General features: G+C 46.4%; 1 protein-coding gene across 1 annotated transcript; it reads left to right on the top strand.

The window, feature by feature from the left end:
* The first annotated feature begins 1,892 nt into the window (after positions 1 to 1,892).
* LOC129385679 (kunitz-like toxin PcKuz3) lies at positions 1,893 to 12,801 on the top strand. The gene is made up of 3 exons (XM_055072592.2): positions 1,893 to 1,953; positions 11,299 to 11,358; positions 12,565 to 12,801. Exons 1-3 carry the CDS (start codon positions 1,911 to 1,913, stop codon positions 12,765 to 12,767), a joined length of 306 nt encoding a protein of 101 aa, XP_054928567.1. The 5' UTR covers positions 1,893 to 1,910; the 3' UTR covers positions 12,768 to 12,801.
* The last annotated feature ends 3,358 nt before the right edge of the window (positions 12,802 to 16,159 follow it).

Here is a 16,159-nt window from a genome sequence, read left to right as displayed (position 1 = left end):
ACTCCTGTAATTACACCCTGCACTCTTAAAACGGTTGCGCCCATTAGGGTGTACATTTGTCCCTCAACAACAATCGTCATCTGCCTTGCTTGTGTTTCCTTTCAAGAAAACTCGGCGCTCGATATCCCTGTCAAGAATGCTGTGTCACGCTGATAACGCGGAAGCCGTTCGTGACTTGGAAGTAACGTGCTCACAGCGCTAAAGTAAGGAAATGCGTGCAAGACAGATGACGACTATTGTTGTGAGAAAAGATAAGCCCCAAAGGGTGTAAATTTGTTTTAAGAGAGCTGACACTCATTTCCCTATCCGTTTCCTACGGAGGGGAGCAGTACAGAGCAATAGCATCAGTTATACAACACAAAAAACACATTTTCTAAGAAACCGCAAGATCGCCGCTCTCTCAAATAGCAGTAAACGAGGTACCAATAATGGTCATGTTGTCGTGGTCACTGGTTCGCCATTATCCTGTCGACGTGCTTGTCCTCACCGCTAAGTACTTTGTAAAAGACGATCTTTTTCGCGTGTGCTGCGTGATGAAAACCGCGCGAAGCGAATGAGATCAGCCCTCTGCATCAGTCGCACGTTCTTTTCCCTGTAAACAAACTCCTATATCAAGGCATTGGGTGCAGTGTAGATCAGCGCAGGCGGTCAGAATTATGCCCAAGCACTCCCATTACACTACGCTCTTTACGATACCGCTGTGTTACTTTGCAACATCTTAGTAAACATCTTAGTAATCAATAGACATGTCAAAACATTTCTATGAGAGGAGTAACCGAAGTTGATAACAGAACCTTCAAAAGAACATGAGTGATTAAGATAGGAAGCGCATCCAATAAATAAATACACCAATAAAATGTTTCCCGGTAGATAAATGACGTTCTTTGCTCCATTGTTAATTAGTAATTTAGCTTCAGAAAAAGGTTAGCGGCGCAGACGGTGCTTAATGCCAGATCATGCCTGTTGGAGTTTGACGCAATATGAAGGTAGGGTAGAAATTCTATTCATAGATATCTGGCCCTCGCCCCTAGTCACCTCGCGCTGCGTGTACTCTCCTTTCGGTTTCTTTTTGTTCACGCATTTAACTTTCGATTTGCTCGAGCTGCATCATTGGCTCGGAAGACACCGCACCGCCGTTATATTTAGGTTCAAGAACTAGGCGCAACGGATGATGAGGCAAGGGCAGGAAATAAAATTACTCTTTTCAACACAAAAGAGAAATGCTTAGTACTGAGCTACTGAATTTTATTCCCCTAACAGGTCATCCTATTTAAGAGTGGCATACTTAGAAGCACATCAAGAAGTAAAACGCAATAACGCTCATTCAACTAGGCTTACTTTGTACAAGAGCATCTCTCAAATATCTGTAAACGAGGTGCCGTAATTGCCACGTTGTCGTGGTCACTGGCTTGTCATCATCATGTCGACGTGATTGTCCTGTAAGAGAGCGCATTTTTCGCGCGCGCTGCATGATGAAAACCTCTCGAAACGAATGAGGTCAGCCCTGAGCATCGACATGCTAACGATCTGCTAACGATATGTCGACTAGCTAGATGTGGGTCTCACACGTTTACGGTTAAGTGCACAGCAAGACGTTGTCTTTCCTGAACTTGTGTAGCGTGAGACCAGTTTGTTACTTTCACAGATTTTCTGTCAACGGTTGCAGTTGCAGTGAGGCGCCCGCGCATATGTAACTGAAAAATAAAGCATCCGTGAGGTTCTGGCACCAGCGTGCGATAACGGCCTGGTTTTCCATAACAGCATCTTTCCTTCCGGACAGCGCGTGTAACGAGTCTTATCGCTCAGGTGACATGGATCACTCAACAGCCCAAAGGTCAAGTCGACGGTTTTTCAGACGCTTTGAATCGTGTCTTACACGTTACTCGACCTCGGCCAATTGTGCACGCACGATGGAGATACTTGTGGTTCTGGCGATATTTTGCAGTGTCTTCGGTAAGTTTGCTGTATTTTTCTAACGTGATGCATTCCTTGATTTGTCATGTACCCGCCAGTGCACTGAGATGATTGCATCGCAGACTGTGCTTTAACCACTACATGTGAACTGCAAGTGACTGCGCTATAATTTTATTTTTACATAATTTACTTTTTTCGATCTGAAAATACCTAAATTATGTGTTGTGATGCACAATGTCCTATCGTTATTAATTTTGTGAACTATCTGTTGGTGCATTCCGGCTTTTATTTACATTTTATTTCAATGTTGTGCCTTGGTTCCTTGTTTTTTTCGCACTCTTTGTTTCTTGAGCCGTCCTATATTTCGTCTGTATGGTTTACGTAAACGAGAAAGAGTAACAAGCATCACTGATGATGTGAACTTCTCCTATAAGCACACTTTATTAAATAATGGTACTGGCGTTTATACGAACTAAGGACGTCAGAAGACAATAGGATGTTGAAGAGTCTGGTGTGAACCAGTGTTTCGCCCTGTTCTCATCGCTGACTAAGTGTATCATCTTGTCAATCGACAGCGACGATAGCTGGTACTATTTCCGTCGATAGAGATGCTGAATGGCAACGTGAGCGTTTGTGAGCAAGAGCACCCAAGCTGGCTTGTTGCTGCCTAGGGAGGCTTCTTCAATAATTGCCACCTATGAAATAACAGTACAAAGAGATAAGAAATATATTTTGCTGGGCGTTCAGAAATTAGCAATGTATAAATAAAAAGAATCCTGAGTGATAACAGAGCTCATGCGGATCCTCAAAAATATTGAATATAGACCAATTTTCTTGTTTAGATGTCATTCAAAAGGCAAATTTAATTTTTTCGTATGTGCTTGTGCAACTTGCAAGTTGTGAAATTATTCGAATTTATTTGATTTTCTTTAGCAATTTCGTAAAAATACGGTATAAAAGCATTAACACGCAGGAATGCGTTTGTACGTTCTAACATTCAGTTAGCTGGGACATCCTGCGATTTCATGAGCCCCTCTTCGTGACTGGACTAAGGATTTTCCCATACTAAAAATGCTGAAGTAAAATGTGCGGGAAAATATGCTCGGTTTTGACGTGGGCCTTAATTTTCCCCAAGTTATATGTACCTTTTTTTTGAAATCTAAAAACAATCTGGACATCCCTGTGACACTCCATTCCCTTTCTTAACAAAGTCAGCTGCGACTTCCTTCGCGAAACCTGTTTAGTGCTTCCGACTTCAATGAATGATGCAGTTGTACCAATTGTGGCCTGCTTATGATGAACTCCTGTCATCGTTAAAACTTTATTCTGGGCGAGTTGGTGAATACTTGACATAAAAATTGCAACAGCGCAAACACATGCAACCACAAAGTAACAAGGACGAGACACAAGCGCTGATGCTTTGTTATTTGTGGTTGTCCTTGTTACTTTGTGGTTGCATGCGTTTGCGCTGTTGCAATTTTTATGTCCTGTCATCGGCCTGAGTATAAATAACCCCTTCATGGTGCATTCTTCCGGACCTATGCCTTATATGCCCGCGATGTGGAGTAAGCAATCAAGAATATACACTGTGACAGCCGCTGCGGCAATCACCTTTCAATCTGCCCGTTTAGTTGCTGCACACACAGATATTAGTTGACGCACCACTCGCACCCATTGGCGTTGGCTGGTCGATGTACGCCTGACCTGTGTGCCCTAGAAAAGCCAAAAGAAAGGGAGCTAACCGAGGGGACCGATTTTTATTAGTCGTACCATAGGAAGCCAACAAACACTGACACTAAGGACAACATAGGGGAAATTACTTGTGCTTAATAAATAAATGAAATAAAGAAATGATAAATTATTGAAAATAAAAGGGGATGGAAAAACAGCTTGCCGCAGGTGGGGAACGGTCGATGCGAAGGTTGTGAGACTGCTAGCGTTACTCCTCTAAGCATCATTGCGAACACTGTCAGAAGAAGCGCCGTCTCGCAATTACGGAGCTGGCACATGTTTGAATAGTCAACATTCTTGAAGAAACCGCACTGAAAGCGGTGATGTGTTTTTCGGGAGAAATATTGCATGACCACTGAATAGCAAGCTGGTTATCCTCCCAGAATGTCCAACTTTTTCTACGCCAGGAAAGTGAGCTGGACATTTCTGCAAGGCAACGTAAGAACACGGAAAATTATTTTTATTCGATTTACTCGTACTTCGCCGAGATAAAGTACGTGTGTTTGGTACTGCAAGCTTGAGCGCGCGCGTAGATTACAAGAATGGCCCTATACGAACCCATTCTCTCAACGCCAGTCACTTGGCTTTAAAAGCGAAGCGCATCGAATTGCATAGAAGCCCGTGAAGCAGTTCTCACTGCAGGAAAAAACTGCAATATCTGCAGATGAAGGCATGCATGCAACAATCAAATTGCGCAGTTCAGCCAGGTAAAAGTAAAGTCCACGTTCAGACTTTGTTATCTTTTTCGAATGTAGCGATGTCGCCAGGATGAGACCTCGTTGAACAAAAATTGCACTTGATGTCTACGTGCGGTTTTTTTCTTGCCTCCGCGTTCAGTACTGATTTAAGAGTTTGCAGCCGGTGTGCGTCACAAAATTGCAACTACCGAAATAAAGCGATTGACTGAAATTTGATAATTAGGCTTTCTTGTGTTTTATTTTTGTTGTTGTTGTTTAAAGCAAACATTAGCACTTCGCAAAAAAAAAGGGCTTCTTGTGCTCGACGCGTGATCAATTAGTACGTATCCTGAGACCGCTCGTGAGAGAGTTTCGTGTAGCAAATTTTCGTCTGTGAATCAACACGTAAATTTATGTCAGCGGCTCAAAACAAAAAGGAAATTATGGCGTTTTACGTGCCAAAACTACGATTTGATTATGAGGTCCTCGGTAGTAGGAGACTCCGCTATGATTTTGAGCACCTGAGGCTCTTTAACGTGCACCCGATGCACGGGCGTTTAAGCAACTCAACCCCATCGCAATGCCGCCGTCGCGGCCGGGATTTAAATTCGCACCCTCGTTCTTAGCAGCGTAACGCCATGCTCGCTATATCACAACGGTCGGTTATTCGGCGGCTTAAATGGTGGGCCACCCTCTGTCACCAGCTTCGTCACGACACTGCGTTTATGGTTGCTGCCAGCCTGCTGGCCGCAGTGTTATAGTGCGCATGGCGCCTTCATTACTGAGTATTTACCCTGATGTGTACATATCCGACTTCTTTCGCCTGTACTTGCCGGCATACGAATTCCTGCAGACAAACAGCAATTCAGGGCTTTTATGCGCCAGAACCACGATAGGATTGTGACGCACGCCATAGTGAAGGTGTTCAAATTAGCTTTGATCGTCGGGAGTTCTTTAGCATGCACCAAAGTTTATGTTCCGCGAGTGCTCTTGTATTTCACTCCATTAAGATTACACCGCCGCAGCCGGAGTCGAAGCCCCGACCACGAGCTCAGTGGCGCAACGCCATAGTCCCTAAGCTAGCGCGATGGATAGCGACTTGATCCACAACATTGCCAAGTACATGTATTGCGCAATGTAACTTCGTTCCAGGAGATATAAGAGACGTGAGACAGGGCTTTCGTGGTTATTAGCGTTTTTTTTTAATAATTCAAATTTTCACGACGATGGAACGCTTGAAACATGCCACTCATTTGGCTTATCTATATTACTATACGTATGCATAGTCTCGTGCATCGTGCTGCAAGATTAGAAGAAAAACCGAAGAACAAAAGAGAGCTGCTTCTGCTCCTGCTATCGATGCAAACGGCTCTCAGGTCATTCGCTCGCCGACTCTCTCATTGTTGGAGTGGACATAACCTCGGTCCCTATACGTAATAATTTCTGTACCTTTATAAATAAGTACAGACATGCAACGAATGTAAGCGTTTGTTCAAGCCAATGGCCCAGTACCGCCTGAGAATGCGAACCGTTCGCTACAGCTTTGGCAGTGATAGCCGAATGCGAATGGGTTGTCACATGAAAACAGGAACAGCGATGTCTTTGTTGGCAGCAGGAACGTGAATGGCACCAGCGCTGTATTGCGCACAGCTTGCCCCCCGGGTCATTGCATGGAGTAGCACTCTGTTTAAGACGCACGAGCTCTGCGTCAATATGGCTCCTATGACTTGATGGGCAAAGTCCGTGGCGTCGTACTGGATAAAAACGACATCTTGTTCTCTTTTAACGTGAACTTGTTTTTCACTAGTGTGCCAACAGAACTGGCCTTGGATTTATGCAAGACTACTCTGGAGTCGCATGTAACTCTACCCGAAAGATCGCCCGTCGATGCACCGAACCTGGCCCGGCTGTTGCCGTTCTCTTTGTCAAACACGTACTTTACGTTCCAAAAGTGTTTCTACAAACAGGTCGACGGAACGGCAATGGGAGCTTCAATATCGGTAAACGCCATTAATTTGACAATGAAACCGCCTGAAAGTCGAACGCTCTCTTCGTTTAGCCCTACTCCGAAGGAATTTTTCTCGCTACATGGACGACTGTTTTTGCATCATTCATAAAGAAACCGTTCAGTCGCTCACTTCGCACCTGAACAGTATGGAAGCAGCAATCCACTTCACGGTGGAAGTCGACGGCAAGCTCCCGTTCCTCGATATGCCGATTGAAAGAAAGGGGTCTACTTTGCCGTTCGCAGTTTTCAGAAAGCCAACTCACACAGGATGCTGCTTGCATTTCGGCTCTATGCAGCCTGCTTCTCACAAAAGGGCAGTGGTTTCCACGCTTCTACGACGCGGGGAGAAAATCTGCACAAGGCACGAAGACTACGCAGCCGACGTAAGCGTGGTGCGGCGGGTACTATCAGCCGGTGGTTACCCGTGTTCTTGCTTAAGTGCTGTTTAACGACAAATGGTGCCTCCACAGTTACTCTATGCTGCATCATGTCAAAAGCGCGCCGGAATACCATACATCCCGTCCACAAGTGAAGCTCTAAGCAGTGTTCTGCGTTCTTACAATGTTAAAGTGGCACACATTCCAAACCAGAAACTACGACAATCGCTCGCCTATGTTAAGGACAAATTACCAAACGAGAAATTCCCAGGTGTTGCGCACGTTGTCCCAAGCACGGATTGTGACTACATGCACATTGGGGAAACTGGCGACTTTGAGAGGCATCTTAAACAGCACCATTATCACGTGAGGAAAGAAGATGTGAAATCCAATGCTTTGGCTGAGCATGCCACTTCAAGCGGCCCCACAATCGACTGGGGGAAAGCACGTGTCCTCGCCAAGAAAAAAGGGCTATCCCGACACCTTTATCTTAAGTCTCTCATGATTCAGGCTACGCCACACACTCTGAACAGGTGCGATGGCAATCTGTTGTCAGTGCGTGCGCGCTGCCTGCGTAACGTGTTTAAGACTATTTAAACGAGCTGGTCGAGCACCTTTGTTTATTTTACCTGGGAACAAGGCTCCCGTGTGAGAGCCGAAACGTCTGCTTTTCTTTTAAATTTTACATTGGCCGGCGTAGTGCCCCGGGTTTTGTCTATCTTTTCACTATGTTTGATCCTGACCAGACGGGCTTCCGTCAAACACTGAACTTCAAAAATAAAATTTATTGGAAGTTAGTGCTCGTACTGGTCGTGCGTGTCTGAGTTTCACTGTCTGCTTCTCTGCGCGCTAGTCATTGCTATTCAAATCATAAACCAACAAGCCCAAAAATCTACGCTGCTCAGAAATTCCCCTGCTAATATTCGCAAACTAGCTTACCTTACTTTTGTTGGCCCACAACTTGAGTTTGCATCCACCATTTAGTATCCCTATCGTAACAACATGGTAACCACATTAGAATCTATCCACAATTCACCTCAAGAAACTATAACTGCCATTCAAACGTCGCTCAGATTAAAACGGTTCTTTCTCTCCACTCTATATGCGCATGTGGTAAAATAGCTCTACTCACACCATTTCACAAGAATTTACACTCCAATAGCTCATGTCCATTTCATATCGATGTCTCATCCCGCACGTCCAAAAGATAGCACAATCATTTGAGTCTTACACGCATCTATGGCGATACTTTAGCTTTCAATTAGTGAGCACTTCCACGAGCCATCAGATTATGGAATAACTTGCCACGCAGCATCGCTTTTCTGTCCAATCCTGATACATTCCATCGCCAACTCATCGTACATTTCATTCAAGGCGTTCTTTAGCATGTCTAAGTTCATACCTTGCTCGTGCTTTATCACGCATTGATATATTGCGCACTGATCCATGTGTCAAGTGCATTCTTTTTATTATTACTTTTGTTTGTTTTATCGTGTTAATTAACCTGCGTTTCATATTCGTTATTTCAGCATCGCTTGGTCTTCTGTTTTGTACTACACTTATGTGTTCTTATTTTATTTTCCATGTATTGTGCTTTACTGTCCTTTTATTGATTATTCTGCTTGTGTATGAACCATTTTGCATGCAACGGATTTTGACGCCCCCTTACACAATGCTCGAAGCGCCTGTAAGGTATGTTAAATAGATAAATAAATAAATATGACTATGACCGCAGTTGATTGCACATCCTACAATACTCCTACATACTTGCGAAACATTTTTTTTTTGCCTTGAGCTTTTCTGTTTGTAGTTATCACTGCTGCTGTAACACCCATACTATAGCGCACTTTGATTCATAAGACTGTAATAGTTAAGCAGTCCTGAATTTTATATTTGGCCTAACTGTGCTTAAAATGAAGAATTATAAAATTATACCCCCTGTGACGAAAGAACATAGCTTTTTTTTTTATGTTGGAGAACGAGGTCAAAGAAGCAGAGGCGCACGGGGATGATTTGTGAGGCCCACCGTAAACAGAACGTCCCCCAAGGCCGAGACCGCAAGGCTGTAGTCTTTCTAGCCGCCTTCGTATCTTGCTTGCCGACCGCGTGTTCGTTTATTCTTACGGGCTGTGTAAACACAAACAAAGCCAAAAAATATATTGCCTTCGGGAACACTAGCAAGCCGCGCCTGCCACTGCTCCTACCCCAGAATGGACCAAATTTAAGTGCTTTAAATAGTACTCTTGCTGTCGTTCTTGGCCTGTCTGGTGGCGCAAAAGTACGCATGTGTTGGCCATTTTAGGTATGTGGCGGTGCACATGGTCGCATCGAAAATGCTTCTTAGAGGTCATTCTGGACTCAACAATGTTTCCCCTATTGACTGAGGAGCGAATAATTTGTATCCCTCACCTAAAGACACTCTTGCGCACTTAATTTGCAGCTGGTCAGCACACAGACACCCCCTCACGCTCCAGGCAGCGTCCGCCAAATATTATGAAAAATACCGATATAACACGCACCGGGCGTCCCTCACTTTGGCCGTGACATTTTCTACAGAAGCGCACATTAAAGCGGCCGGCCATGGAGCGTCTACAGCTTAAAGAAGAAGTACCTAGACATGAACGCCTACAAACTTCGCGTTCTAAGATTGGACAGGTATACATTTATGTCAACTTCAACATATACAATTCTTTTATGGTAATCGAGGGACAAAGCATCTTTGCAAGGTAATCGCCAGCACATATTAAGAAGGACGAAGCCCTCTGCGTTACCTTCATCGATAACCGCCATTGACATTTACAGCCAACAGACTTCGGCATCCGAAGGACACTGCCGCCAGAAAATTTGCGGACTGTCCACGCTACACTTGAGAGAGATGCATGCGTCAGTGTGTGACGATTATTGTCTGAGATGAGGAGTCCCGCGGAACACCGTCACAAAAGTCCTGAGATCGCAATGAGACAAATGTAAATGGTTGTTTGCAACAAACCATGAGACACACTATCATCGTGTTTACAAAAGAAAACACGAGATACGACAGCGACCACATGTAGAGCATGCGCCAAGCACTGGCGTCGAACACAACTGTAGAAGACTGCAGACCCGCGCGCGACAGGCGTGCAGTTGCACTAAATACCCAGCGCACTTTCAACCGTCGCCGTTACGTAACACTTTTGGTGACACTTTTGATGCTGATGAGCAACTGATACAGGCCAGCCAACTTCGTGCGATGCAAAATCTTAAACGTTAAAAATTATTTTTCTACAAGCGCCGAGGAGATAGAACTTATCACCAGAACAAAACCCAAGGGCATATCAGAGCCTGGCAAGTAACATTTTATTTAGGGCTTCCGAAGAACAGCTAAAAACGCCAGAAAAGCTGAGCTACAAATACAAGCAATCTCTCTATGTTCAAATGCACGACGCTTACTTAAAACGACTTTAAACTGGATATGGGCTCGTAAATAACGCTTGTGGAAATGAACAGTAAATATTAGATTGTTTAAAATAATGAACTTAAGCGCTGCAACACTTGATTTTTGCATGTCCAATTGTTTGATCCCTGAATATGCCACGGCTCATGAGAGCTTGAAGAAGGTAGGTGTAAGGTGAAACTTAATCCAGTCAAAATAAACTCAGGTGTTGTTCCAGTTTTTAGCGCTCGTTGATGTACCTTGAGACTTCCGGGTACAACATGTTTTGTTGAGTGTAATATTTGTTCGGTGGATGTTGGGGCTCAGTAGACTGAGCGCCAATAGACAGATGAAAAAGAGGCGATAAATGCGGCAGATCCAACGCTGTAATTGATGTTTTCTGCGGGTACTCCGTCGACTTCTGGCCACTTTTCATGAAGCGCTGCCAAAGAATACCGTAAGGCCGACAAAAAAAAATTTGCGATGAAACGGCAAAATAAAAGTGCGTAAAAACAAGCAATATTTGTAAAAAGCGTGGTTGGAAAAATTAGCCAACCTGTATTATTACGTTGGGCTTCTCTGCTAACATCCTAGCGAGACTTTCACTTCATGGTTGGATATGGTATTTTACTGACGAATAGGCTTCATCAGCACCTAAACCAGTAAGTACTTTATTTCAAGCGCGAAAAAGAGATATAAAAAGAAAAAGTTGTCACTTAGTTAACCTTTGTGCATGTGCCCCGCCCTATCGTCCGCCTTTACTTCCTCTTCCCCTGTCCTATGCATGTCTGGTGGCACTACAAGTGTACTGTTGATCAATCTGCTAATCATGCAGTCCGAATTCTGGCAACAAATCGCGATGCGCAAAATATCGCTGCCTTGCATTTTGTTGGTGTTTCGATTGTGTAGCCGGCCTTAGCTCAAAATACGTATTACGCAACTGAAGATGGAAGTGGCCATCGGGCTGGCATGTAGAAGGCTGCGTATAAGGCCATTTTGTCGCCTTCACTTCAGGGAAGATCACCGAAAAACTTCTGGAATTGGATTCCGGACATTCGAGTCCTCGCCATTGCAACCACATGCCCAATAAAACATCATGACCCCTCTTTCCGAGTGACGTGCTATCAATTTGGAAAGATTTAGAAGGCACTGGCAAAGTTTCGAATTCTCTCTTCGCAGGAACCTTTAATTCAGCAATCGTGGACGATAGCGAGGCATTCGAACTTCCTTGGTGGCCCCGTAAGTATAAGCTTAGTTAACATCACTGTATTTGCGTCTTTTCTCCCTCTCTCTTTCTTGACGTTGGGCTTCTGGTCTAGAGAATCTACTTTTGTGGGAACACGCACACAGAATGAATTGTGTACGACAGTTATGAGAGTGCTACAAATTAGTAAAGTGGTTATTATATCTATATTTCAGAGCGCAACTAACGCCAGTTCCTGCGTTGAGCGTCGGCGTACCTCGGCGTAACCGAGCGAACGAGCACAGCGAAGGATGAAAGCGCGAACACAGAGTGCAGCGGAGGATCAAAGACGGCGATAGCGAATAGAGAAGCACGAGGAGGAAAGCGGAGGAGGAGGTTGCAGCGTAACCATGAGGCGGAAAGCGAAGCAGGGTATATCGAAAGCGGGAGAAGAAAAGCGTAGTACCGCGCCAGACGCGTTCAGCGGCTGAGATAGCTACGAGATGGCGCCAGAGAAGTGTGCGCCTTATGCTGCACCAACGGCGCCATCAATAAGGCACGTGGCGAGCGCGTCCACCGATGCCATTTATGGGAACAAAGCGCTGCATGAGCGGAGGTTTGTCTGCGGTGGCAGCTGTGAAACGCGCCCATGTATCACCCACGCGCTGCCTCTCACAATCTCTCGATTATCGCCGCAGCCACGCTATACTTCGCTCCGTTTGCATCGTGCCACAAGGGACAGATTGTGCAAGCCAGCCAATACATCGCGAACTGAAAACACGTATAGACCTGCGCTCAAATTTCCCATTAAGGACTATCGCAATCGTCGGTGAATTTTTCAAAACAGAACTTAGCTCTAATTTACGATGAACAACGGCTCAATATGCTATTCAGTTTTACAGCAGCACAAAGCAATGTTAGGCGATGCAGCAAGCAGTTAAACCACCTGTTCGCAAAATTAGGCAATTTCCACCATTATGAGGGACAATCTAATTAAGGCAAATACATAGGCACGTACGCTTCGCGCCCTCTACAGCACTTTTGTTAAGGCAAACAGTGTGGGAAACATTCTAAGATGGTGGAGATTTGCGTTAGTGAAGTGCCGTTAGTCACCAGGCGATGCAAATCGCTCGTTCTTGCGCTCTGTTGCCCGGACGTTCCATTTGATGCGCTCCAGTTTTCACACGATGTTCGATACCCCATAACTGAATAGAATTGTAGGTAATGTCGCCTTCTGACAAGGCTGTCTACTTTCCACGCAGTCTCCCTGCCGGAAGACTGCTCGTACCCGCCAGCGACGGGACCGTGTGAGGCGTACATGCAGCGCTTCTACTACAACCCTTTGACCAAAGCTTGCGAGCTGTTCATCTTCGGCGGATGTGGAGGAAATGCGAACAACTACGCCACTTACAAGGAATGCCAGAAGAAGTGCAAGACAATCTGGGGCATACTTCCTCGCGCCTAACAGGAAAGGAATCATTGTGCCGCCGTGAATACGAGCGTACAATACACTCTGGAGATGGATAATCATCCCCACGAATTCCTTTCATTCCTTTGCTTTGATGTGTACACACTCCAGGCCCTAGCCAACTTTGAGCTTGCAATTGACAACGTAGCATAAGACGAAAAGGACACTGCGCGAGATTGCGCAGGTCCTGCGCACGTTGGGAATCAACGCTGCACGAACGATTTTGCAGATAGCCGGCCATCAAGCATCTTTGTGCGTTCCGCAATTCACTTCTAGATGTAGCAACACAATCGTGCACTCGACCAGAACAAAAACGCGAGGACGACAGCGTAAACTGACGCACTGTACTCCGGCGAAGAAATGTTACAGCCTGCTCCACTACGACGTGGGCTTAACAACGAGGCAGTGCACTGGGTACTCGCCCCGTTCCTTGTTCCAGGCGACGCACCAGCCAAGCATGCCAAAGCGATAGCTTGTACGAGCCAAACTGGTAAATGTGCTCTTTTGGCGTTTTATGCATGCATCTGCAGCCTATCGAGACGAGCATCAGACTTTACAACACTCAAACTACATATTACTCTGATAATGTGCATGTATATACAGGTGCTTCGGTTACTGCAAACAGTTCATCAGGTGTAGTGGTCAGACCCATCAAAGACGGCGTCGATCGCATTCAACTCCCCTCAGGCCACATTAACCGGATCGTAGGTTGCAACGCTCTTTCCTTTTCGTTGCTCGAGTTACCCTCCCAAGTCATTCAACCAAAGCCCCGGGCGAAGCTGCTTTAAGAAGTTTGTCATATGAAGTAGCTAAAGAAAGCTATCACTTTAATACTGTCCCGTTGTAGTGGCGGTGAAGAACAGAGTAGCATAACTGTGACTGATAAAATGAACTCTTTATTGGGCGAAGTTGTGGCTCGAAAAAACGAATCAACTGACAAAGCAGAACGATAGCGGAGAGCAGAGTCTGCCATCGTCTAAAAGTGATCTGCGCATCAGACGGGTGCGCTATCTATATAGGGCTCGATGAACCTTTCAGCGTAGTCGCTGGGGCGCGCGGAAGCTATAGTATTTGCGCCAGTATTCCCGTAGTGAACGGAATTTGATTACATATGTCGCGGCGATACCATTCGACAAACTTACAATAAACAAAGGCACGTCTCATGTTGAGCGCTAACCTTTAACATTTGTTAGCCAGTGAAATGTGGTCAACCGATCAAAATACATAGACTCGCCATCTAGACCCTGCGAAAGTGGATGGCCAACGAAGCTGTTAGAAAACCACTCAAATGTTATCAATGGGGATATGAAATCTTTTATTGCTCTGTCTAGCCTTAGCATTACACCGTGGCTGAGCATCACGATTTCGCGCTCTTCGACGCTCATCCTATTCATGCTGCTCTTCGGGAGTCCATTTTGCGTGGTCTGCCCACAGTGCTCTTGCATTGAACTCAATGAGTTGCTACGCAGCTCTCCCTTTTAGTTATTGTTACGTGTGGAAAGACACAGACGAGAGATGCTATTCACACGCTATTTACACTGGAGCCAGGCAGCCAAGCTGACACTCGCTCGTGCCGAGGGCACCGACCAACTTCTTCGTCGTTCTCGCGGCTGCTCGTCTCTCGCGGAATCATATCGTAATATTACCCCCCGGCGGCAAAAGCACCGTCACGGTGCTGTTAAATATCCAAGGGGCATGGAGAGTTGTAGGGCTTGAGGCGGCCAACGTGGACAATGTCACTGGTTGTCACAGCGGAGGACGTCGTGGGCGTGGCTAGAACGATTTCATAGGTGACATCGGTCACTTTGCGTATAACGCGATATGGGCCTGTGTAACAGAAAAGCAGTTTTTCACAAAGGCCGACTTTACGCGATGGGGACCAAAGCAACACGAGGGCTCCGGGCACAAAATGGACATCACGGTGACGGAGGTCGTAGCGTTGTTTCTGCTTGTCTTGAGACACTTGTAGACGAGCGCGCGCAAGTTGGCGAGCATGGTCAGCATGGGCGATTGCATCACGGGCATAATCGCTAGTTGAAGCTGTGGCGGACGGAAGCACAGTGTCCAGTGGTAGCGTCGGTTCGCGGCCATAGAAGAGGCAAAACGGGGAAAAGCCAGCAGTTTCGAGACGGGAAGAGTTATATGCAAAGGTATTGTAAGGTAGAGCCAGGTCCCAGTCACGGTGGTCGTCTGAAACGTATTTGGATAGCATGTCTGTAAGGGTGCGGTTCAAACGCTCAGTGAGGCCGTTCGTGTGGGGGTGGTAGGAGGTGGTAAATTTATGCTGTATTGAGCAGGCACGCATGATGTCGTCAATGACTTTGGCCAAAAAGGTGCGGCCGCGGTCTGTAAGCAATTGAGGCGGAGCACCATGCATAAATATAATATCATGTAGCAGGAAGTCCGCAACATCAGTTGCACAACTGGTCGGAAGAGCACAGGTTACGGCGTAGCGGGTCGCGTAGTCCACCGCGACTGCAACCCACTTGTTTCCTGATGTAGATTCCGGAAATGGGCCTAGAAGGTCCAAGCCGACACGATGGAAGGACTCGGCAGGGATGTCGAGCGGCTGCAGGTAACCAGCGGGGAGCTGGGAAGGCTTCTTGCGTCGTTGGCAAAGTTCACAAGCGGCGACGTAACGTCGTACGGAACGGGCAAGGCCCGGCCAGAAAAAACGGCGACGTACACGGTCATAGGTTCGAGATACGCCGAGGTGTCCTGCCGTTGGTGCGTCGTGAAGCTCTTCTAGAACGGTGGAGCGTAGGTGTTTAGGTACTACAAGCAGGAACTCAGAGCCGTCTGGATGAAAGTTACGACGGTACAGAGTACCGTCGCGGAGGACGAAGAGGCGTAGAGTAGCATCGGCCGGAGAGTGTTCAAAACGGTCGATGAGTGCTCTGATGTAGGCGTCACGGCGTTCCTCGTCGGCGAAATGAAGCAGCTGGGATACCGAGAACACGCAAGAAGCACTGGCAATATTGGAGGAGTCAGAGTCGTCAACAGGGTAACGCGACAAACTGTCAGCGTCTTGGTGCAGGCGGCCAGACTTGTACACCACGGAATATGAAAATTCCTGTAGCCTCAAAGCCCATCGACCGAGCCGGCCTGTAGGATCTTTTAGCGATGAGAGCCAGCAAAGAGCATGATGGTCAGTGACTCCGGAAAAGGGCGACCGTAAAGGTAAGGACGGAACTTTGCAACCGCCCAGACAACAGCAAGGCATTTGCGTTCCGTAATGGAATAGTTGCGCTCCGATGGTGCTAGAAGGCGGCTCGCATAAGCAATAACGCGATCCTTGCCACGCTGACGCTGGGCTAAGACGGCACCTACGCCATGACCGCTGGCATCTGTACGTCATTCTGTAGGGGCATCAGGGTCGAAGTGGGCGA

The sequence above is a fragment of the Dermacentor andersoni genome, chromosome 7 (genome assembly GCF_023375885.2).
Source record: "Dermacentor andersoni chromosome 7, qqDerAnde1_hic_scaffold, whole genome shotgun sequence".
NCBI lineage: Eukaryota > Metazoa > Arthropoda > Arachnida > Ixodida > Ixodidae > Dermacentor > Dermacentor andersoni.
The sequence above is the reverse complement of the archived record's forward strand: the minus strand, read 5'-3'. Positions and strand labels throughout refer to the sequence as shown.

Bases quoted from the DNA above. Each gene is read 5' to 3' on its own strand.
- LOC129385679 (XM_055072592.2), top strand. From the start codon at position 1,911: ATGGAGATACTTGTGGTTCTGGCGATATTTTGCAGTGTCTTCG. The intron at 1,954-11,298 runs GTAAGTTTGCTG...CTCTCTTCGCAG, and splicing joins GATATTTTGCAGTGTCTTCG to GAACCTTTAATTCAGCAATC. The intron at 11,359-12,564 runs GTAAGTATAAGC...CTTTCCACGCAG, and splicing joins CGAACTTCCTTGGTGGCCCC to TCTCCCTGCCGGAAGACTGC.